The sequence below is a fragment of the Megalobrama amblycephala genome, linkage group LG16 (assembly GCF_018812025.1).
Source record: "Megalobrama amblycephala isolate DHTTF-2021 linkage group LG16, ASM1881202v1, whole genome shotgun sequence".
In the NCBI taxonomy this organism is placed as follows: domain Eukaryota; kingdom Metazoa; phylum Chordata; class Actinopteri; order Cypriniformes; family Xenocyprididae; genus Megalobrama; species Megalobrama amblycephala.
In genome coordinates this window covers 37131672-37155769 of record NC_063059.1, presented here as the reverse complement: position 1 = coordinate 37155769, position 24098 = coordinate 37131672, and the positions used below count along the sequence as shown (strand labels likewise).

The 24098-nt window shown below is 36.9% G+C and overlaps 3 protein-coding genes across 3 annotated transcripts; 2 read left to right on the top strand and 1 right to left on the bottom strand.

The window, feature by feature from the left end:
* The first annotated feature begins 3239 nt into the window (after nucleotides 1-3239).
* Nucleotides 3240-5770, top strand: LOC125248288 (E3 ubiquitin/ISG15 ligase TRIM25-like). Its single transcript, XM_048160009.1, has 5 exons — nucleotides 3240-3774; nucleotides 3920-4006; nucleotides 4445-4678; nucleotides 4800-4953; nucleotides 5211-5770. The coding sequence occupies exons 1-5, from the start codon at nucleotides 3439-3441 to the stop codon at nucleotides 5768-5770; spliced, it is 1371 nt and encodes a 456-aa protein (XP_048015966.1). The 5' UTR covers nucleotides 3240-3438.
* A 2249-nt stretch (nucleotides 5771-8019) lies between these two features.
* Nucleotides 8020-23177, top strand: LOC125248602 (tripartite motif-containing protein 16-like). Its single transcript, XM_048160607.1, has 7 exons — nucleotides 8020-8159; nucleotides 8650-9365; nucleotides 10524-10619; nucleotides 21256-21489; nucleotides 21750-21903; nucleotides 21996-22055; nucleotides 22195-23177. Exons 2-7 carry the CDS (start codon nucleotides 8805-8807, stop codon nucleotides 22722-22724), a joined length of 1635 nt encoding a protein of 544 aa, XP_048016564.1. The 5' UTR covers nucleotides 8020-8159; nucleotides 8650-8804; the 3' UTR covers nucleotides 22725-23177.
* Nucleotides 11148-21211, bottom strand: LOC125248603. Its single transcript, XM_048160608.1, has 7 exons — nucleotides 20743-21211; nucleotides 19700-19817; nucleotides 17147-17262; nucleotides 15164-16219; nucleotides 14828-14986; nucleotides 12390-12485; nucleotides 11148-12257 (listed from the first exon to the last, which is right to left on the bottom strand). Exons 3-7 carry the CDS (start codon nucleotides 17147-17149, stop codon nucleotides 11955-11957), a joined length of 1617 nt encoding a protein of 538 aa, XP_048016565.1. The 5' UTR covers nucleotides 17150-17262; nucleotides 19700-19817; nucleotides 20743-21211; the 3' UTR covers nucleotides 11148-11954.
* Nucleotides 23178-24098: the final 921 nt, after the last annotated feature.

The following is a 24098-nucleotide window of genomic DNA, read 5'->3' as shown; positions in this document are numbered from 1 at the left end:
CTATAGAGCCCCTCCTCCCTGCCCATTTTCAAAGGATTACATGTGCCAAGTTTTAACATTATTCTGATGAATTTTGAAGCAAATCAGGTAAAAATAAGAGGGTGATCTCAATGTATGCTGAAAGTGACACATTTTCTGCTTCCAGTTGGTGGCGCTATGACTTTGAATCACAATAGTCACATCCATGTGATCAGCCTTGTACAACGAAGACTAAGCCGAAGTTTCATCAAAATCAATTAATGTATGCAGAAGTTATAACACTTTGTTTCCCTTTTCTTGCCATAAATTCGTTGCCTCGCCACGGCCAAACCGTTTGAGATATCCAAAATCCGTTTGCAATTAAACAACTTCAATGTGTTAGCAACAAGTTAAAAAAAGCTTGGTGTAAATTGGATAAACCCTGTAGGAGTAGTAGTATAAAATTCATAGCCTGTTTTTTCAAAAAATTAACATTCAAACCAAAATAGCTGACTTCCTGTTGGTCGGAGCTAATGAATGTAAATTAGAAAATTGTCCGGCTTGATGAGAACAATATGTGTACCAAGTTTGGTGACTGTAGGAAAAACAAACCCCCCCACTTTTGTCAAAAGGTGGCGCTACTGAGCCCCTCCACCACGCCCATTTCTATGGCTTTGTCCATGTCTACTGGTTGACAATATTGATGTGTGTGTCGAGTTTCATGCAATTTGAAGCATGTTAAGAGCCTCAAAAACACTCAAGAATATTATTACAGTTTGACCTGTTGCCATGGCAACAATATTTCAAATATCAAAAATCCTGTCATAGGTCTACATCTGCTGTGTATTGACATTACACTGATGAAGTTTGAAGCAAATCAGGTAAAAATAAGAGGGTGATCTCAAAACATTTCAAAAAGTGATACACTTCCTGCTGCCAGTTGGTGGCGCTATAACTTTGACTCACAATAGTCACATACATGTGATCAGACTCCTATAACGAACACACTTGTGAAGTTTCATAAAGATCAATATATGTATGCAGACGTTATAACACATTTCCTGTTTCCTTTTTCTCGCCATAAATTCGTTGCCTCGCCACGGACAAACCGTTCGAGATATCAAAAATCCCCTGGCAATTTTTAATCATCAGTGTCTTGACTTCATGCTGACCGAGTTTGGTGGCGATCGGATTAATCGTCTAGGAGGAGTATATCAAATTCCAGAGCATGCGTTTTTCAAACAACCCTTAATAGCTGACTTCCTGTTGGCGTGACGTTTAACTTAGAGCACGAAAGTTGTTCGGCCCGATGAGGTCTATAAGTGTACCGAGTTTCAGACTAATACGTGCAAGCGTGTTTAATATATGGACCAAATTTTCAGACCTTTTTCAAGGGGGCGCTGTTGAGCCCCCCTGCCACGCCCGGGTACCAGCTTCTGCCCGGCCCTGTTGGCCGCGGATTCCAATGTGTGTGCCAATTTTCAAGAGTTTTTGAGCATGTTAAGGCCCCCAAAAAGCCCCGGAAGACGGAAAAAAAATAAAAAAAAAAAAAAAAAAAAAATAATAATAATCCTTAGAAAAACAAGAGGGCCCTGCGCGAATTTTCGCTTGGGCCCTAATAATCCTTAGAAGAACAAGAGGGCCCTGCGCGAATTTTCGCTTGGGCCCTAATAATAATCCTTAGAAGAACAAGAGGGCCCTGCGCGAATTTTCGCTTGGGCCCTAATTACACAAAAAAAATTACATACAGCCTTTAAAGCCTTTATGTATAATGCATTATAAAGGTGTCCATAATGAACGTTATAATGCATTATATCTTTTCATAAATAATTGTAACCAAAGTTAAAATGCATTATAATAGTTGCAGATTCTTAAATTGGTTGTTTATTGTGTTTTAATGCATTATACTTAAAGGTGTGTTCAATTAATAGATAAGTATTATAATGTATTATAAATTATGTGAATTATACATAAAGGCTTTAAGTATTAAGTATTACAATAACAATAATAAATTTACTCAACAAACATTATTTAAATTCAATAGTACTGCATACTTAAAACATATATATGCAAAACTGTTTACTTAAATCAAAGTGTAGTTTCTAGTTTGGTTGATTAAAGTCATGTAGTTTCCTAGTTATAACAAAAAATGGGTAAAACGCCTGTGAAAAATCACTGGTGATTTTTTCATATACTGAAAAGTCCTTCAGTATATTGGGTCATATTTCTTTACAATTTGGATAACTGAGTTGACTTCAGGATGTGGTATGAGTTTTTGCTTGATTTTTATTGTTTCATAACTACATGTCAGACAGCGTTGACAAAAAGCAGAGAAACAAATAGGCACAGTTTTAACATAGACCTTCTGTCAGTACATTGTAGAAATGTTTCAGATTCATCTTTATATTTCTGTTTTTCTTCAGTTTAGAATGTAATTAATGTAATTTTTATCAATAAAGAGAAAATCAAATTAAATAGTGCATTTTGTGTTAATAACATTCTAGTGAACTTTTGATGAAAATGTGGCTGTTTTAGGAAATATTTTGTCCCAAGAATCTGTGATCTGTGTGAGACTGTCTGTGATTATTATTTTTCTCCACAGCAGGTGAATGAAAACTTTCTCTTCTTATAATCAAGAAGCATCGTGTTAAAACAAGAAATGATTTCTGAACGGTTTGATGCCAGTGACATTCTAAAACAAACATGAAATCATCAATGATTCAATCATTTCACACAGATTGCTGGAAGTGTGTTAGAGGAAGTTAAAACAGAGTAGAGCATCAAAACTGCAAAGTCACACTTTCACATAAAAGATATGTTTACTTTCTCTCTCTCTCTCTCTCTCTCTCTCAACGGCACACTGAAAACCAGGAAGTTTGTGGATTCAGGAGAAATGAAACCTATTTCCCTGCTACATGAGCCTCTGCTTAAGGATCCACACTCTTTGGTTAAAGCTAAAGGAGGGAATATTTGACTTGCTATTCTGTCAAAGCAGGTAAAAACTTCATATAATCCTCAACTAAAGGTTTTATGTCTTTTTGCTTGCATTGAAAAATTAACATTCAATCATTACTGTATGTGTTTAATATTAATTATATGTTAATCTGAATGTATTGTTTATTCTGCTTATGTAAGAGTTTAGGATTCTTTCATATTAATGCACAAAACTATAAGCATTTTGTAGATTTTTATACATGCTCTCTTTCATTAATGATATACATGTGTACCGGTATTTATGTAGGCTGCTCCTTCAGAAATGTCTGAATCTGCAGTGAGTCAGTATGTGGATCAGTTCAGCTGTCCAGTCTGTTTGGATCCTCTGAAGGAGCCGGTGACGATTCCCTGTGGACACAGTTACTGTATGAGCTGTATTACTGACTGCTGGGGCCAGAAGGAGCAGGGGCCGCCGTACCGCTGTCCCAATGCAGAGAGAGCTTCAGTCAGAGACCTCTACTGAAGAAGAACACTCTGATAGCTGAGATGATGGAGACGCTGCAGAAGACGTCCCTACAAACGGCTGCTGTGGAGTGTGATGTTTGCACTACAGAGAAGAACAGAGCTGTAAAGTCCTGTCTGCAGTGCTTGGCCTCCTTCTGTCAAACTCACCTGCAGCTTCACTATGAATCTCCTGCGTTTATGAAGCACAAACTAGTCGAAGCTTCCAGAAACATTCAGGAGAACATCTGCCTCAGTCATGGGAAACTTCTGGAGATTTACTGCCTGGATGATCATCAATGTATTTGTTGTTTGTGTGTGACTGACAATCATAAAAAACACAATGTGGTGTCTATGGATTCAGAATGGACTAGTAAAAAGGTAATCAATGCTTATAAATTCAGGTAGTTGTCATTTATGAAAATATTTATAGTTGATAATATTATTGAATGTTATTTATTTAATTTACCAATTTATATTACTGGGATATTAACCTACTTACTCCTTTTATGTTAACATTCCTCAGAAAGAGTTAAAGGAGATGAAGGTGGCGTGTCAGAAGCTGATCCAGGAGCGAGAGAGAGGTCAGCGGGAACTCAGAGAAGCTGTTGAAGTCTTTTAAAGTGAGTATCAGAAGATGCCAGTGATTTTGACAGTGTTTCTAAAAGTGACGTATTATTACAGAATCCAATGAAGATTCTTAAGTGACATTTGCAGGGGAAAAACAAGACCAAAAACACACTCATACACATCCAAAAATGGTGCAAACATGAAAGTTTCCTGTTTCCGTTTTGTCATTTTTGCACATGCAAAAGTTTTTTTTGTTTTGTTTTTTTCCATACATTATCTTTCCCTTCTTTGTAGATAATTTGCAAATAATTGGAAAACTAATCTGCTATAAACAAGCAACATTTTTATTTTACCAGTTAATTTGACTGATAGTAGGCTATAAAAGATCACTGTTTTGATTTCAAGACAAGATTTATGATAATGGAGTATCATGGAGGCTGATGTTCCTGTCTGCATGATCAGATCTTTGTGTCTCTGACAGAGTTCAGCTCTAGAGACCATGGAGGACATTGAGAAGGTCTTCACTGAGCTCATCTGCTCTCTTGAGAAGAAACGCTCTGAGATTAAAGAGCAGATCAGAGCTCAGGAGAAGACTGAGATAGATCGAGCAGAGGAACTTCACAAACATCTGGATCAAGAGCTGACAGAACTCAGAAAAAGACAAGCAGAGATTGAGAAACTTCTGATTACTGAAGATCAGATCCAGTGTCTGAAGGTAATGATGCAAAAATGTTGAGAATTATCCATAAAATGAAACACTATTGTGCAATGATTATTTGTTTTGTTTTTTGGAAAAGATCTCCCAAATTAAATCTGAATTATTATTCTCATTTCAGAGCTGTCAGTCTGTGTGTGTTTTACCTTCATTTGAAGACGTTCCCAGCTTCACTCAACACACTCATCTGTCTTTTAAAGACATTTCAATCTCAGCGTTTAAGGAGGTTTTGGAGGACGTCTATCAACAGCAAACAGCCAGAATATCACGAGAAGGTCTGAATATTTTGATATGTTCTATTAATTTGTCATTACTGTCATTAAACCAACACATTAATCATGTATTTTCTCTTCAGTCTCAAATGTCTCTGTTGTAAAGCCTCCAGAACCAAAGACCCAAAATGATTTTTTGCAGTGTAAGTTCAACTGTGGTTTCTTCAAAGAAAATCATTTATTGATAAGTATCATTTGTAACAATGTGACCATTTTGAAAACAAAGTTTACTTTGTTTAGTATGTTTTTTTTCTCCTCAGATTTCTGTGAACTTCACCTGGATCCAAACACAGCACACAAAAACCTTGAACTGTCAGAAGAGAACAGGAAAATATCGGGTTCAGATGAAGCTCAGCAATATCCTGATCACCCAGAGAGATTTGATGAGTTTCCCTACATCTTGTGTCGAGAGGGTTTGTACGGTCGCTGTTACTGGGAGGTCGAGTGCAGTGGCAAAAATTGGGCTGTAGCAGTTTGTTACAAAGGCCTTGGATGTAAAGGAAACAGTGAAGACTGTGGACTTGGCTCCAACAAAAAATCATGGAGATTGGGCTATTATCAGCATAATTTCGGTTTCATACATGCTAAAATAAAGGTCCGTATCCCTGCTGTCTGCTCCTCTAGAATAGGAGTGTATCTGGATCACAGAGCAGGAACTCTGTCCTTCTACAGCGTCTCTGACACAATGACTCTCCTTCACAGAGTCCAGACCACTTTCACTGAACCCTTATACCCTGCTTTTCTAAATGGACAAGGTTCATCTGTCAGGATCATAGAGCAGAAAAAAAGATCAATTATAAAACCAGAATTTATTCCATAAATTACTTGAACTATTCACAAATGGAAAAGGTCAGCATATGGTGTATATATACAGTAGGACTTCAGGGTAAATTTCCACCACTTTTTCCACACTAAAATGATTATAATCTCTTTAATCATGATTTAATAATCTGAAAATTATAAAATTTTTGTCAGATATCACTGATTTGTAATTTTGTTTTATATTTGATATTAAAGATATGTATCTTCATAGGGAATTTGTAGACAACGTAATTAATGTAGATTTGAATGGAGGTTGTTTTTATTTTGAAGTAAAATATATTGTGAGACTCTTGAGGTCAGAAGTTATTAATAGGAATTGATGCAGAAAACCCGTCAGTGGGCATGATGTTGCTTTTCATATTTAATTTTAGAATTATTATTATTCATGGAATTATTATTTAATAATTCTATGAATTAGATGCACATTCGGACATTTTTATTATTTATCATAATGTATAGGCCAGTTAGGTTCAGCCATTTAATCTAAATTTATGGTTTATTACTGTTATGACATTCCTTGAGCTAAAAAACATTCTTATGCATAATTTAAAGAACTGTAGAATAATTCAGATGCATTTCTTTGACAGAGATTTTGTCATTTAATTTGTATTTCATTATTAATTAAATTGTCAAAATATATAGATTTACAGAATATTTAATTTAGTATTTTACATTAAATCATCAAAAATTATATCAGCCAAGTCAAATGTTAGCTGTGATAAAAGTTTTTCTACCTCAGTAGAGGATCATTATTCCAGTAGTGGGCAAAATAAACTACTTTAATGATCTTTTTAAAGGTGCCCTAGATTATGTTTTTAAAAGATGTAATATAAGTCTAAGGTGTCCCCTGAATGTGTCTGTGAAGTTTCAGATCAAAATACCCCATAGATTTTTTTTAATTAATTTTTTTAACTGCCTATTTTGGGGCATCATTATAAACGCGCCAATTTTATGCTGCAGCCCCTTTAAATCCCGTGGTCCACGCCCACAGAGCTTGTTTACACAGTTTACACAGCTAATATAACCCTCAAAATGGATCTTTACAAAGTGTTCGTCATGCATGCGGCATGTATGCGTCGGATTATGTGAGAATTGTATACTGTTACATTGTTTACTTCTGCTACTCTGTTGGAGAGATTTATAAAGAATGAAGTTGTGTTTATGCATTATACAGACTGCAAGTGTTTAAAAATGAAAATAGCGACGACTCTCTTGTCTCCGTGAATACAGTAAGAAACGATGGTAACTTTAACCACATTTAACAGTACATTAGCAACATGCTAACGAAACATTTAGAAAGACAGTTTACAAATATCACTAAAAATATCATGTTATCATGAATCATGTCAGTTATTATTGCTCCATCTGCCATTTTTCGCTGTTCTTATTGCTTGCTTACCTAGTCTGATGATTCAGCTGTGCACAGATCCAGACGTTACTGGCTGCCCTTGTCTAATGCCTTTCATAATGTTGGAAACGTGGGCTGGCATATGCAAATATTGGGGGCGTACATATTAATGATCCTGACTGTTACGTAACAGTCAGTGTTATGTTGAGATTCGCCTGTTCTTCGGAGGTCTTTTAAACAAATGAAATTTATATAAAAAGGAGGAAACAATGGAGTTTGAGACTCACTGTATGTCATTTCCATGTACTGAACTCTTGTTATTCAACAATGCCAAGATAAATTCCATTTTTCATTCGAGGGCACCTTTAAGTCTTGAACTTGCGGAAGAGGATTAGGGCCAAGCAATAATAAAAAAATAAAACCATCTCGAGATTAAAGTTGTTAAATTTCGAGAAAAAAATCGTTAAATTTCGAGAAAAAAGTCTAGATAAAATGTTGAGAATAAAGTCATTAAATTATGAGGAAAAAAGTCGTTAAATTACGAGATTTAACGAATTTGTTCTCGTAATTTAACGTCTTTTTTTCTCATAATTTAATGACTTTATTCTCAACATTTTATCTCGACTTTTTTTCTCGAAATTTAACAACTTTAATCTCGAGGTGGTTTTATTTTTTATTATTGCTTGGTCCTATTCCTCTTCCGTATGAACTAAACACTTAAATGTGTAAGTTTTAATAATTACAGTCCAATAATGTTCTGCAGTCGATCATATGTGGAAAATAAACTTTTGTTGTTGTTGTTTTCTCTTTCTCTGCTCATCTCTCTCTCTCTCTCTCTCTTTCATCTCTTTCTCTCTCTCTCTCTCTTGGGAAAGTGGGACACAGAACACACGCCCAGTTTTGTTTTCACGCTGAAAACCAGGAAGTTTTTGGAATTCAAGAGAAAAGAAACTTATTTCTTCACAAGTGATTCAACTCTAATAGATCCACACCGCTGTTCTTTAGCTGTAAAGCAAATTTGAGTTGTATTTCTGTCGAGGTAAGGACTTAATAAGATCCAAACATCAAGATTGATCGTTTTGTCTGCTTTTAAAAAGAAATCGCGTGCAAATGTATTTGTGCGCATGTGTGTACCGCGTTTCTACTACTGTAACTTGTAACAGAACTGGTTAAACAAAATTTTGCTTTGTACTTCATTGCTAAACGATTATTTTTGTATTTTGTTGTCTAATGAAAACGTAAGTAGTACTATTGAAACGGAGTACTCGATTACATACTGAAGTGTACTACAAAACCTTATTTTCTACTATTTACAATTTCGATGATTCTTTAAAAATACCTATTTCTGTGGTGATCATGACTAAAGAGACTATTCTGGATAAATACAAGTTAAGCTCTATTGACAGCATATGTGAACAGCATTTGATCAGCAGAGAACATTGATTGATCAGTTAAAAAATCAAAATGTGATTAACATTGTGATCAGGCTTCTCTCAAACTTTTTTTTTTTTTTTTTTTTTTTTGCTTAGATACTTGGACTTTGTCAAATGTTGACAGTATTCATACTTCCACCTAAGTGAAAAATAGACAGTTTGTCATCGGATAACTTTGCTTTTCTTGGCAAAACAGCCCTTCTAACAGGACAGAGACTGAGAATCTGTTCATATTTGAACACCACAAAGAAATGGCCGAGTCTGCAGTGAGTCAGTATGTGGATCAGTTCAGCTGTCCAGTCTGTTTGGATCCTCTGAAGGAGCCGGTGACGATTCCCTGTGGACACAGTTACTGTATGAGCTGTATTACTGACTGCTGGGGCCAGAAGGAGCAGGGGCCGCCGTACCGCTGTCCCCAATGCAGAGAGAGCTTCAGTCAGAGACCTCTACTGAAGAAGAACACTCTGATAGCTGAGATGATGGAGACGCTGCAGAAGACGTCCCTACAAACGGCTGCTGTGGAGTGTGATGTTTGCACTACAGAGAAGAACAGAGCTGTAAAGTCCTGTCTGCAGTGCTTGGCCTCCTTCTGTCAAACTCACCTGCAGCTTCACTATGAATCTCCTGCGTTTATGAAGCACAAACTAGTCGAAGCTTCCAGAAACATTCAGGAGAACATCTGCCTCAGTCATGGGAGACTTCTGGAGATTTACTGTCAGGATGATCATCAGTGCATTTGTTACTTGTGTATGATTGACAATCATAAAAACCACAATACAGTGTCTGTGGATTCAGAATGGACTAGTAAGAAGGTAATAAATGTGTATAATTTCAGGTAGTTGTCATTTTTTCTTGAGTTGCAGTGTTGGTGGCTCGGTGCTAACCCCCCCTCCCCAAAACGCATATGAAGTTAAAAGATACATTTTAAAAAACATGTCACAACACCCTGCTATTTTCCATTATGTTCATGTTTTTAAAAGCACAAATGCATTCCTTCATTTATCTCACTGCATTTTTAAATAGGGGTGTAAAACGGACAGTTCATCACGATATGATACAATATTGATTCTCATAGCCAGCGATGTGATATTTTCCGATATTTCAAAAAGTTCTGCGATACGATTCGATTCGATCAATATTTCGATATTATATTTGCCTATTTTACACAACCAGTTAAATTTTTATTAACTCACAACTGCAACCAAAATATATAACAAACATTTATTTCAAAATTTCACATCCTGAACCCTGATTGGGACATCCACAAATAAAATATTCACACAGTAATCTAATGACAGCTTATGACATGACAACAGTCAAGAAAGTATTTTAGTTCTGTGCTAAAATGTGTAATGTAAAAAAACTTGGCCAGTGACAGTTCCATCAACTATCCTGAGCGTCTTTCACAAGTTCTGAAAGGTAGTTTAAATGAGAATGCTCACGCTGGCAATAATGCATAGACTGATATTGTGTGAAAATGTGGAGAGTGTTAAATCAAAGGTGCCTCTATAAATAGCCCACAGGTATCGATTTTTTACACGTTGCATCGATGCATTGGATCGTTAGACATTAGATCGATGTATTGATCTATATCGATGTATTTTTACACCCCTATTTTTAAAGTCTTTATTAGGCTATCTGTTCCGGCCAGTAGGTGGGGCTGTTCAAATACATGTCTACGGGACTGTCAGTCTGCAGGGTTCAATAAAAAGTTATTGATTTGAAGTGCTGATAAAGAAAAAATAAAGGTGTTAAGTGAATTTTTTAAAATGTGCTTAATAACTGTGCACACTTTACAATGTGACTCTGTAAATGTAAAATTAAATTAAAATGCAATAAATTCAAGTTATTGATGCACATAAAAAAGCAGGCCCTTTGAACTATTAAGCCCCCACAAATGAGATTGGCCATGTTTTTTTTTTTTTCTACTTTTGTTCTTTAATATACATTTTTTATGTTAACATCTTCAGAAAGAGTTAAAGGAGGTAAAGGTGGCGTGTCAGAAGCTGATCCAGGAGCGAGAGAGAGGTCAGCGGGAACTCAGAGAAGCTGTGATGTCTTTTAAAGTGAGTATCAGAAGATGCCAGTGATGTTTACAGTGTTTCTAAAAGTGACGTATTATTACAGAATTATACGGAGAATCTTAAGTGCCATTTGCAATGGAAAAAACAAGACCAAAAACATACTCGTATGCAGTTTTCATAGATGCAAACTCCTCACCTTTCAGTGACAACTCCTTTTTGAGATCAAAATAGATTACCTATGGGATTTTCAACAATTGTGTTACACTGTAAAAAAGAAAAAGTTAGTTCAACTCAAATTTTCAAGGCAACCGACTGCACAGAATTTTTGAGTTGAAGATATCAACTTAATTTTTTAAGTTTTGAAGAACTACAATTATTAAGTTGCGTCAGCTAAGTTTTTCAAGTTCTGAGAACTAAGTTTTTTAAATTCAAGTTACTGGAACTTTCAAGTCTGTAAAAGCTTACTATTTTGAGTTCAGATTACCATCCCCTGTAATAACTTACTATTTTGAGTTTAAATTACCCCCCCACATTAAATCATCCACTGACAGTAAACCAGTTAATTTATGCATGTTTATTTGAACGACTTTGGCACAAACAGCTTTACAATTCCACAATGTAAACAAGTAATCTTATGCCCAAATCAGATACATCAGGTTTCAGTACTATAATATGGGCAGTTTTATTTTTTACTTTCTGACTCTTGTTGAGACCTTACAAATAATGCAATATTGACAAAGATTACCGATAAACAGTTGTATAGTGCCTAAGAACAGAATTGTCTAAATCCCCAGCTGAAAAAGCCAAATTATCTGAACTTTCTGAACTTTGAAATTAGCCAAAAATGCAAACATGCAGGCTATAACAGTAATGGTGGAACACAGCTTGCTTCTAATGAACAATCAATACCGTAGTCTCTTGACAGCAATATGACAGATACACATAAAACATTTGTTTTTAAATTTAAAAACAAATTCAAATATAGCACTTGTGTACAGAGCAAATAAGGCACATAAGTCGATAAGTTGGGGAAATCAAATGGAACAACATAAAAACTAAGGTGGTCTATGTTAAGACTTACAAAATATACAAACATAATAAATGAACAGACATGATAAAAGAAATCTTCCCCATGGACACTTGCCACACCAGCAAAGATGCAGACTATAACGGCAATGCTGAAACAAAGCTTGCTTCTACTGAGAAACAATCAATAGTCTCGTGACAGTTATATGACAGCTAAAAATAACAGATTTGTTTTTAGTCAAAATAAAGGAACAATATAAAAACTATAAGGTGGTCTATGTGTAGACTTACAAAATATCCAAACATAAATGAACAGACATTATAAAATAAATCTTCCCCATGGAAAATGAATCACTGGTTTAACAGCTTGGTCTTGAAGCTCCGGACACGCTGTGAGCAATCGGTGGACATTTCCATGAAAATGTGCTGGATAGTTTCAAAGGTATACCTGATGTCTTTTGGGAACTCCATGTTGAGGGCATAAAGCAAGCCAAAAAGATACGCAAGGGCAGTCGGGGTGTCTGGGATGTCTTTCAGGACAATGGTTTCCTCCAACACAAGGGCAATATTAATGACTGCGTCGTTATCATCATCAAGCACTGTGAGGACCCCCATCTTGATGCCTTTCATCTGTTTGTCATCTGCATCAGTTGCCTGACAAAACAAAAACACCACTGAAACAATGTCCTGTAGAAAACTAGTCAATAAAGAGTGATGTCTATTTGTGTATGGCCTCTTTGCTATACAACACTACTAAAAGCTGAAGGTCTTCCAAGCTGCACTCACCAGGCATCTAGAGAAAAGCTTCTCAGTATTCTCCCGCAGAAATATGGGAAGACCTTCCACAGCTGCCTGTCTGCGATGACTTGTGATGTCAGATGTCTGTTTTGGAAGAATATAAAGACAAACAAATACTTTTGTTTAGCTCTGTGAAATGTACTTGTGCATGTGCACTTGTGCTTGTTCCATTTGTATTCCCATCTCTACAATTGTACATGTAGGCAGATAAAATAATTGCAGGCTCTGTTAGTTTGTTAGTGTTTCTTTTTGTCTTGTAAGGATAAGTTCACTATTTTGCACTTTGAGCCCCCTTTCTGGGTTATCTTGGATGAAATAGAGTGTTTGACGAACACTCAACGAATACCACTAACCAATCGATAAGTTGCACATCTTTGAAAACTAACGTTTAGGGTTGATTTAAAGACAGGTTTGTGAATGCATGTAGCTAGCCATTATGAAGCATGGCAGGGCCGATTCTAAATCAGCCAAAAGCTCAAGACGGGACCAATAGTCAAAATTCTGGTGTCAAACACTCTATTTCATCAACCCAGAGAGGGGGCTCAAAGTGCAAAACCGTGAACGTATACTTTAAATATTACTGTATTAAATAGTCAATCAAGATGGAACTCGCTCACCAATGTAGCTGATGCAAAAAAAGAATGAAGTTATATTACATCAAAAGTGCAGAGTGCTAGCTTGGTAGTTCCTTCTTGATTAAAGGGATAGTTCACCCAAAAATGAAAATTCTGTCAGTAATTACTCACCCTCATGTTGATACAACCATGTAAGTCTTTCTTTCATCTTCGGATCACAAATTAATATTTTTGTGATTAAATATGAGCGGTGGAATACTCCTCCATTGGCTTTAAGGGGGCCCAAACTTGTCCGTCCAGAAAGTCAGCGAAGAAAATGTTTAAATAGTCCATGCCACTACAGTGACTCAACCGTACGTTTCTCAAGCGACGATACTACTTTTCGTGTGAAAAAAAACAAACAAAAGAACGACTTTATTCAACTATTCATTTTCTCTCTTGTAGGCCTCTGACGTTAGTTCACGAGAGCTCCATGATGCATGCGCGAGAACTAAACTGACGACGGTCTTCTTCTACTACTACTTGTTACTGGCTGCTCACTCCTTAGGAGTATTACCGCCACCTAGTGTTCAAGATGAAGTGCTGGCATAGCCGGAAGCGCTAAACTTTGTTTACAAGCAGGTGAACGCGCGCGCTGTATGTAAGCTATTGAATTCGACATTGATCGTGCTTTTGGTCTCGCTCTAAGTAATTGTTTACAATGGTTAGAAAGTGTGCATTTCCTGAAAAACTAAGACTTAACATTGCCACAAAATGAACGGCTTACCTTTCACCGTTTCCCATCAAATGATCGTGATTCACTGTATCATGTATTATGTTTTTTTTTTATTTAATATATAGCCATATACAAATAAAGACAAAACTAAATGAGTGTATCATGACTTTAACAATTACCACATACTGCTTCCACTTACCTTGTTGGTCTGTATAAACAAGTTGGGCACAGCTGTTGATTTCAGTAATCTTTTTTGTTGAACTGATTTGAAGTCGTCTGGAGAGAAATGTTCACTGCACAACTTCATGTGCTTGACGAAATTAATTGGTAAATTAACATCCCGTTGAACAGCCAGCAGCCATAGATTCAGTCACTCACGATCATTTGATGGGAAACGGTGAAAGGTAAGCCGTTCATTTTGTGGCAATGTTAAGGCACCTTTACGTTTACTCGTTAGTTTTTCACGATTCGGACATCCAGGAAATGCACACTTTCTAACCATTGTAAACAATTACTTAGAGCGAGACCAAAAGCACGATCAATGTCGAATTCAATAGCTTACATACAGCGCGCGCGTTCACCTGCTTGTAAACAAAGTTTAGCGCTTCCGGCTATGCCAGCACTTCATCTTGAACACTAGGTGGCGGTAATACTCCTAAGGAGTGAGCAGCCAGTAACAAGTAGTAGTAGAAGAAGACCGTCGTCAGTTTAGTTCTCGCGCAGGCATCATGGAGCTCTCCTGAACTAACGTCAGAGGCCTACAAGAGAGAAAATGAATAGTTGAATAAAGTCGTTCTTTTGTTTGTTTTTTTCACACGAAAAGTATTATCGTCGCTTGAGAAACGTACGGTTGAGCCACTGTAGTGGCATGGACTATTTAAACATTTTCTTCACTGACTTTCTGAACGGACAAGTTTGGGCCCCCTTAAAGCCAATGGAGGAGTATTCCACCGCTCATATTTAATCACAAAAATATTAATTTGTGATCCGAAGATGAAAGAAAGACTTACATGGTTGTATCAACATGAGGGTGAGTAATTACTGACAGAATTTTCATTTTTGGGTGAACTATCCCTTTAATGGTTTAAATATTAGTGGACAAACTGAAGAAAAGGCCTTGTAGTCAATATAACAACCTGTTTGTCAAGCATTTCCAAAAGGGTTTCCATCTCTCGACTAAAGGCGCCCTTCCTGGCACGATACAATTTCAGCAAACGAGGGGTGAACATCTCAAGGGCAGCTTTAAATGTTCCCATCAGGTCCTTTGTGGTCACACGAGTGAACTCTTGACAAATCTGAACGAAACAAATGCAATACAAATACAACAAGCTGGTAGTGTGATTTCATTATTATAATTAAGACTGCAAACTCTCAGCCATGATGCAAATGAACCTACATACACTATTATGAAAAAAACATAACACAAATGTAAACAAATGCACCAAGTTCAAGAAAAAAAAAAGATGCCTTGCCTGTTCTTCAAGAAATAGACCGGGCCACCTCTCTAGAACCTCTGAGACCATGGGCTCCATCTCCACAATCTCCATTCTCCTAAGGGAGAATGTGATGTCCATCTTCTGTCTGATGAACTCCATGTCCTTGTTTTTCTTCTTCATGGCTTCAACCAGGGAAGACCTCAGGTCTTCCAAGTCATCCTCAGTGTGGCTTTCAGGATGATCTGGTACATGGTTGACCTCACCTCGTTTTGGTTTTTTCAAGGAAAACCTTCCCTCCGGACCACCATCCCCATCATCATCATCTCTTCTTCGCCTGTTGACACCATGATCATCTGCCTCCTCCCTTCTTGATCTCCTGTTGACACCAACCTCATTACATCCAGCTTGACGTAGTTTTGATCTGTAGTTCCCCATCTTGTACTTTATGCTGGTTGTCCATCCCGCATATCCAGTACCACCACCAGGCTCTTTGAGGCAGGGATGTTTGTTGACAAGTTCAGCGGCAACAGAATCGAACTCATGTTTTTCAGGGTAGGCTTTCACAGAAAATATTTCTTGTGCCAGCTTGTCCAGAATCTCTTTTTTCACATCTCTGGTTACATGTAAACCCTTCCCTGATATTTCAAATGTGTCATTCCCCTTGCGGAGTATCAGTTCAACATCATATGAGAATTGTGGTACTGGGAACGGAGTGGGCCACTGTGAAACGTTCCTCCTATATGTCCGCACAACTGAAGATAAGCTGTGGATTGAGTCTGGAGATCCAATGATGGCTGTGTCAAGGGAAGAGATGGAGGATGACCGAGTTGGTGTTGGAGGTGGTGGTGATGGCATGTCCTCATTGCTCCACAGAATATGCAAGACAGCCTTTTCTGAAGGCAACTCTGCTATGTCAATCAGGTTGCAAACTGCCTGGCCAAAGTCTGAGTCTTCATACTGTATACAGAATTCACCCACAAGTTCAAGTTTGTGACGCAGTTCATTGTACAGTTCCTCTAAAGTTTCAGGAACTTTGGTCAGCCGAATCTTACGGACGAGTTTGGGATTTATGTGGACCAGAAGCAACAAAGCCTGTAAGGACAAAAGAAGAACAGATATTTGCATGACACTTTAAACTGAAGCCATATACAGTCATGGCCAAAAGTATTGGTGCAAATTCACTAAAGAATTGTTGGTTTTTAAGCAAAATTCACACACTTTTGAAGGTTTTTTGATAAAATAACCAAACCGGGATATTTTCAATAGCTCAACACAACTGAAACAACAATTGGTTTCCCCAAATGTAACAGAATATATCACCAAAATACTGCGGGAAGTGAATACATGATCGAAAGTGAATGCATGGTCGAAAGTATTGGCACCCTTCACAACAAGTGTCTTTTGCTGTGATAAAAGCACACTTTTCATTGTTAAAATCCAGTGCTAAGGTTATGGGTAGTCAGACGTCAGCTGTGGTACCACCCTTGAAAAATATCAGCCCATTTCTAATGGACAAAAATCTCCAGTTTACTCACTATACATCTCTGTTGGTTTATATGGACAGTATGAGGTTTTCTTCAAGTAGAATCGCATTTATTATCCTTTACAAATGGGCTTATAATACTCAGGAATGCTACCACAGCTGACGTCTGACTATCCATAACCTTAGCTGTGGATTTTAACAATGAAAAGTGTGCTTGTATCACTACAAAAGACAGTTATTTTGAGTGCCAATACTTTTGACCATTCAGTATTCACTTCCCGTAGTATTTTGGTGATATTTTGTGTTGAATTTGAGGAAACCAATTTTTGTTGTTTCAGTTCTGTTGAGCTATTGAAAATATCCTGGTTTGTTATTACATAAAACCACCTTCAAAAGTTTGTGAATTTTGCTCGAAAACCAACACATCCGGAGGGATGCCAATACTTTTGGCCATGACTGTACCTTGAACACTTAAAATCAAGTCATTAACTTTAAACTTTAAAATTATGAAAACATACAAACAGAAAGGTGCTTACCATTTCAATTTACTGCAGTAGCCAAGCCCTTGGGGTCACCATCAAAGTTCTAGCAACTTGATATGCAGCCAATGGGTGGTAGTCGTTCAAAGTCTCTGGATCCAGGATCTCTAAATCTGAGTGACAGTTATCAATGAGTTGGTAAGACCGATAATGTTCCATGTACCAAGATGATAACCTTGTGGTGACAAAATACACTTTCCACCACTTGTCCACCAATATGTGTAGTATTCTAAAGAACTCTGGCAGTCCACTGCATTCACCCGCAGACACTATCATGTCCCTCACATACTGGGTCCCATACAAATGTACTTCTTTGGCAAGAGACACATCATCTTCATTTGGGTACTTCTTTTCTAGTACTGTCCTGAGCTTTTCATCTAAAGATGATATTTTCACTCTATCTACACTACCAACATGCAATTTTGGCTTGAACAATTGCTGTGTGTCAAGAAGATATGCCATGAGCTGTTGATGCTTAGTGGAAAGGGTGAGTAGTACATTCTTAAAACAGTGAGCATCATTAATTGCCTGTTTGAAAAAACTATGCTTAGACTCAAATCTAAACGTCCACAGATCCACTAATGGCCCAAAGCACCGTGTGAGATGCACATAGTGATCAATGAAGTGATGTTTTGGTTTCAACTTAAATTCAGGAAAGGTGTCAGTGAGTAACTGTCGATGGTCAGCCAATTTATTCCCTAAGTAACATAATGTTCCCTCTGATAATGTAGTAGACACCGTAATCTCCACAATCTCTTTAAGGTCCATTAAAATTTCCCATGACTGCTCTTGTTCAGGTATATAGCTCCCAATCAAGAGAGGTAGCATACGTAAAAGTGCCCAGTTTTCATGTCCGTTACCGTTTACCTTTCCAGATGCAAGGCTCGTCTTTGTAATTGCCTGTGGCTTGTTGACCAAATCAGAGAATTTGTATGGAAACTGTTTTATGCGGTTATTCAGTCCATCGAATGTAATGAAACCTTTTCTAATCAATTCTTTCAAACACAAACTTAACTCCACTGCGACAACACCTTCAAATAGATCATGCAAAAGATCAGGGGGAAATCCAGTAACTGGGTGGAAGAAAGACAACTTACTTAAAGCACAGGATGATTTAACTCCATTCACACATGGCTTAGGCTTATCAGTCAACTTGAGTTGTTCCACAAAAGAATCGTGTTGCGTCACAGTTCTCAGTGGAAAGTTCCTTGGTTCACAATTTCCAATTTGGTCTCGACTGATGCAACAAAATCTGCAGAATTTTTCGACATTAAAAGCTTCCTGAAAACCTGCTAAGCTATGTGCACCAAGGTTATCAGCACAGACACAGAACACTGTTCCCTTTACAAACGTATCTAGAGCCTCAATATACACTCCTATCTTTTCAAGAAATCCAAGATCCTTAATCAAAGGATAAAGAAAGGCATCATACCCAAATTGTCTGACATCGACAGTTTTTCCAAGACAAGCCAGTTGAATTAGGGGGAGAGTAGAGCGAAACTTGCTTGGTAAATTCAACAAAATCCAATAGACAGCAGTAATTTTATGGATTTTTTTTGAGGACCCCAAAGGATTACATAGTTCCAGGTCATCTATGTAAAGTCCTATAGAGATACTTGCATCTTGCACACCCAGAAGACCATTGTCTTTGTAGTACTGTCCATCTCGAAAAGAGCAAAATTGACCTGGGTTGTCCCCCTGACTAAACACCAACTTCTCCACAAAATCTGGCTGTCTCAACAAAGTTCCAAGAACCTGGATGATTGAAACATAAACAAATGTTTGTTTATGGGTTATTTTATATGTATACTCAGTAGGCTGAATTACAGGGAACTTATCTTTAAAAAAAAGATTTCTCCTGTGATCAGTGGCCAATGCACCCTTTCCTTGAGTGCTTACAATTAATGGATTTGTTTCCAAGACAGCATCAATCTTATGGAGAACACTATCATCTAATTCAATGCCATGTTCTGCAAGCACTGCTTTGAAACCTTGTTGAGAGTGAGATTCTGAAAGATGTAAAATGTCATTAAACCCCTCAACTATTTTCTGTACAGCGTGTCTACTAACATGCAATTCAGTTTGCATACGTAGAAAAAATCCAGCAGCCCTGTGTTCAAGAGTCTCAGCATCTACATACTCCTCCTTTTCTTGGACATCTGAATTTCCAGAACTACTTGGAAGTGTATCTTCCTCATTACAGATACCTAATGGTTGGTCAGAGGAATCTGTCTCAATGGACACAGGTTCATTTTCTAAGTCTGCTCTTAAACAGGTTCTGATATCACCATGCTTGTGTTTCCTACTTTTGTGTGAACTAAAAGTCTTTAGATTGTTTGTTTTAAAACTACATCTCAAGAAGGGGCAACACACAGTCTCATGTTTTTTTAAATGGTGTCCAAGGTGTGTGAAGAAAGACTGCTGCGTGCAGATTTCCCGGAATTCACATAGATCACAAAAAAAGGTGAATTTATCTTGTATTTTGGCTGTCTGACAATGTGATCTGGTCAAATGTGACTTTAAGGCACCAGGTGTTTTAAAAGTACATACACAGTCACTGTAAACACACGGCCAGTAAGCTCCTCTTCTGTGCTTGAGCCGATGGTGCCTAAGCAGACGCTCTTGACTGGCGCTGGCAAAGCTGCAGAAGAGACACTTCATAGAAAACCTAGCACAAAAATAAGAGGAGAAAATGAACACATACTTCGCAACCGTTTATGTTAATGCTGTTGAGCTTCAGGGCTAAAACACACAAAGGTAGGGCTGGTTATTGTTCAAAATCTTTCAATCCGGTGCCAATTTCGATACCTCAGTTTCGATACCGGTTCCTAACGATACTTTTTTCGATACCACTTTTATGAAATCCATTTTAACAAGATTACAGAACACATTACCTAAGGAAAACTTTGGTTTTATTTTTTCAGTTTGACTCAAACTGAAACAAAAAAAGCAAAAAGGAACAAAAAATGTTTTATAAAGAGCTCATGCTCACCAAAGCTGAATTTATTTTAATAAAAAATACAGTAAAACTTGTAATATTGTGAAATAGTATTACAATTTAAAATCTTATTTGAATATATTTCAAAATGTAATTTATTCCTGTGATGTCAAATCTGAATTATCAAAATCATTACTTAAAAACTTCGAAATCTGACATGTCTCTTTTCATACAAATAAAAGATATTCTATAGATTCAATTGATATATTACTTATGTCTCTATGACAAAAAATGACGGAGTATTTTAAGTCTGTTTTGCTGCAATGTGAAAAAAAATCCTACAAAACGCGCCGGCGCGTTAACGGACTTAAGTTTAATGTCAATGAGCAAAGCAGACGTGCATAAAACAATGCCATCATTCATCGTGAATAACAAACATAACGGCAACACAAATCTTTCAATTACTATGTGGACAATAATTATATTGAGCTTAGCTGTTCAAAATAAGCTAGCTTCTAACCGATTAGCTAGTGGGGGATTTTGTATTGCCATAAACGCCTCGCCTGGTTATGATTTATCGCTTTTGTTTCCCGCAATGAAATGTAATACAAATATCAAATGCATATACATATACATATTCATACGATTAGCTTACCGTTAAAAGGAATGTTTCTCTTCGACAAAGACGTCAGGGAAAGTTACCGCTGGCATCGTGGTGGACGCAAACTTTCGCAGGGAGCTCCTGGGAAAATCCTTGGAAACCCCGTCGCAGCCGGTTGCCATGACAAATTTCAAATGAGCATGCGCAGATAAGTTGAACTCACTCTAACTGGGTTTCAACTACAACTTCAAAATAAACTCAACTCAGTTTATAAAATAAGATGAACTTTTCCTCAGAAACGTCTGAAAGTGAGTTCAAGTGGCTTACAACAGATAGTTCAAGTTCCAACTAGCAATTTTATTGTCAGTGAATGCAAAAATCTTAGTAAGGTGAACAATTTTGAGTTGTCGTTTTTACAGTGTACCAGTTTATTTGACTAATAGAGTGCATAATCACTGTCTGGATTTGAAAAAGATTTATGATAATGGAGTAATTTCATTGAAATTGGTCACATAAATACAGGCTGTTGTTCCTGTCTGCATGATCAGATCTTTGTGTCTCTGACAGAGTTCAGCTCTAGAGACCATGGAGGACATTGAGAAGGTCTTCACTGAGCTCATCTGCTCTCTTGAGAAGAAACGCTCTGAGATTAAAGAGCAGATCAGAGCTCAGGAGAAGACTGAGATAGATCGAGCAGAGGAACTTCACAAACATCTGGATCAAGAGCTGACAGAACTCAGAAAAAGACAAGCAGAGATTGAGAAACTTCTGATTACTGAAGATCAGGTCATTTTTCTGAAGGTAATGATGCAAAAATCTTGAAAACTATCCACAAAATGAAACACTATTGTGTCGTGCTTATTTTATGTTCTGGAAAAGATTTGTTCTGGTTCAAAAATTAAATCTGAGTTGTTATTTGTCTCATTTCAAAGCTGTCAGTCTGTGTGTGTTTTACCTTCAAGTACTACACTATTGTGCTGTTACTGTTGTTTTTGTTTGTTTGTTTGTTTTTTGTTAAGAAGATCTCAAAGACTATGTCTGAATTATTATTCTCATTTCAGAGCTGTCAGTCTGTGTGTGTTTTACCTTCATTTGAAGACGTTCCCAGCTTCACTCAACACACTCATCTGTCTTTTAAAGACATTTCAATCTCAGCGTTTAAGGAGGTTTTGGAGGACGTCTGTCAACAGCAAACAGCCAGAATATCTCGAGAAGGTCTGAATCTTTTAATATGTTACTGTATTGCCATTCATACTCTGTAGGATTAAACCAACAAATTAACCACTTGTTTTGTATTTTCTCTTCAGTCTCAAAATTCTTTGTTGTAAAGCCTCCAGAACCAAAGACCCAGAATGATTTTTTGCAGTGTAAGTTGAACTATGGTTTCTTCAAGGCAAATCATTATTTGATAAGTATCAGTGTACATGATCTGTTACAATGTAATCATTTTGAAACCAAAGTTTACATTGATAATTTTTTGTTTTTTTGTCCATTCCTCCTCCTCAGATTTCTGTGAACTTCACTTGGATCCAAACACAGCACACAAAAACCTCAAACTGTCTGAAGAGAACAGAAAAGTATCATGTTCAGATAAAGCTCAGCCATATCCTTATCACCCAGAGCGATTTAATGTGTTTCGTTACATCTTGTGTCGAGAGGGTTTGTGCGGTCGCTGTTACTGGGAGGTCGAGTGCAGTGGGGATGAATGGGCTGTAGCAGTTTGTTACAAAGGAATTGAACGTAAAGGAATTGCTGATTACTGTGCACTTGGCTCCAATAAAATATCATGGAGATTGGGCTATTATCTGCAGAATTTCAGTTTCATTCATGATAAAGCACAGGTCCGTATCCCTGCTGCCTCTAGAATAGGAGTGTATCTGGATCACAGAGCAGGAACTCTGTCCTTCTACAGCGTCTCTGACACAATGACTCTCCTTCACAGAGTCCAGACCACTTTCACTGAACCCTTATACCCTGCTTTTAGGGTTGGAGACAATTCATCTGTCCGGATCATGCAGCAAAGGAAGTTCAGATAGACCAGAATTAAATATAATTGATCAAGTTTCAGATTCAGTTGCTAAACTCCTGAATATGTATATATTTAAATTTAAATGTAATTTGTAGTTTGGATTATTAAAAGACATAACAGTTCTTAATCACCATCAATGAATAAAACACCTATAAGTCATTCTCAAGTTGGATATAGTAAATAAATGTACAGATCATTATCAGATGTTGCAAAATCAGATTTTTTTGATTTTGTGTTTTCTGTAATCTTGGCATCTGAAAAAATGTTTCATCTTCAGCAAGGTTTAGTTCATAATAATTCATGTTTGAATCCATGATGCAGTTTATCATCAAGGGTAATTTGGAATTTTTAGTTTGGAATATAATCAGCTGCGGAACAAACTGTTTACAGCGCAGTTGATCAAATGTTTTATGTGTCACATCATGTAATGTTATGTATTAAATGCAGCCGCTATTTTGTTCTGTTGTGTTGTTGCCTGCTAGTAGACCTTCTTTCTTTACAGTTTCTGTACAATTTAAATAACTGTTGACTTCAGGATGAGGTCTGATTTCTATTTATTTTAGTCTACTGTTTCATGATAAGCTGAGAAACACTTTTTTGAAAACCTTTTAAAGATGCACATTTTTAAAATATCCTCTCCTCCTGTCAATGCATAACAATGTTTCTCTAAAAGATTCATCTTTATATTTGTTTGTTTTTTTGTTCAGTTTAATGTATAATTAATAATGTAATGTGTTAATATGATAAAATAAAGAGAATTAAATTAAATGTGGGGGATGAATGGGCTGTAGGAGTTTGTTATAAGGGAATTGGATGTAAAGGAAGTTATGATTACTGTGCACTTGGCTCCAATAAAATATCATGGAGACTGGGTTATTATCTGCAGAATTTCAGATTCATTCATGATAAAGCAAAGGTCCGTATCCCTGCTGCCTCTAGAATAGGAGTGTATCTGGATCACAGAGCAGGAACTCTGTCCTTCTACAGCGTCTCTGACACAATGACTCTCCTTCACAGAGTCCAGACCACTTTTTAGGGTTTTGGTGCATCATTCATCTCTCAGGATCATAGAGCAGAAGAGATTTCAGACAGAGCAGAAATAAATATAATTGCTCAAGTTACAGATTTAGTTGCTAAACTTCTGAAACATGTTAGCCAATATATTTAATTAAAAATGTTCTTTGTAATTTGATTAACAATGAATATACAACACCTATTTAAGACACTCTCAAGTTGGATATAAATGATGTTTAATGTTGGAATGATTTGGATTTCGTTTATTCTGTAATTTTGGCTAATTGATAATAATCCATGTCTGAATCCATTGTGCAGTTCATCGTCAAGTCAGCTTTATGTATATGGTGCTTTATTATACAATCCA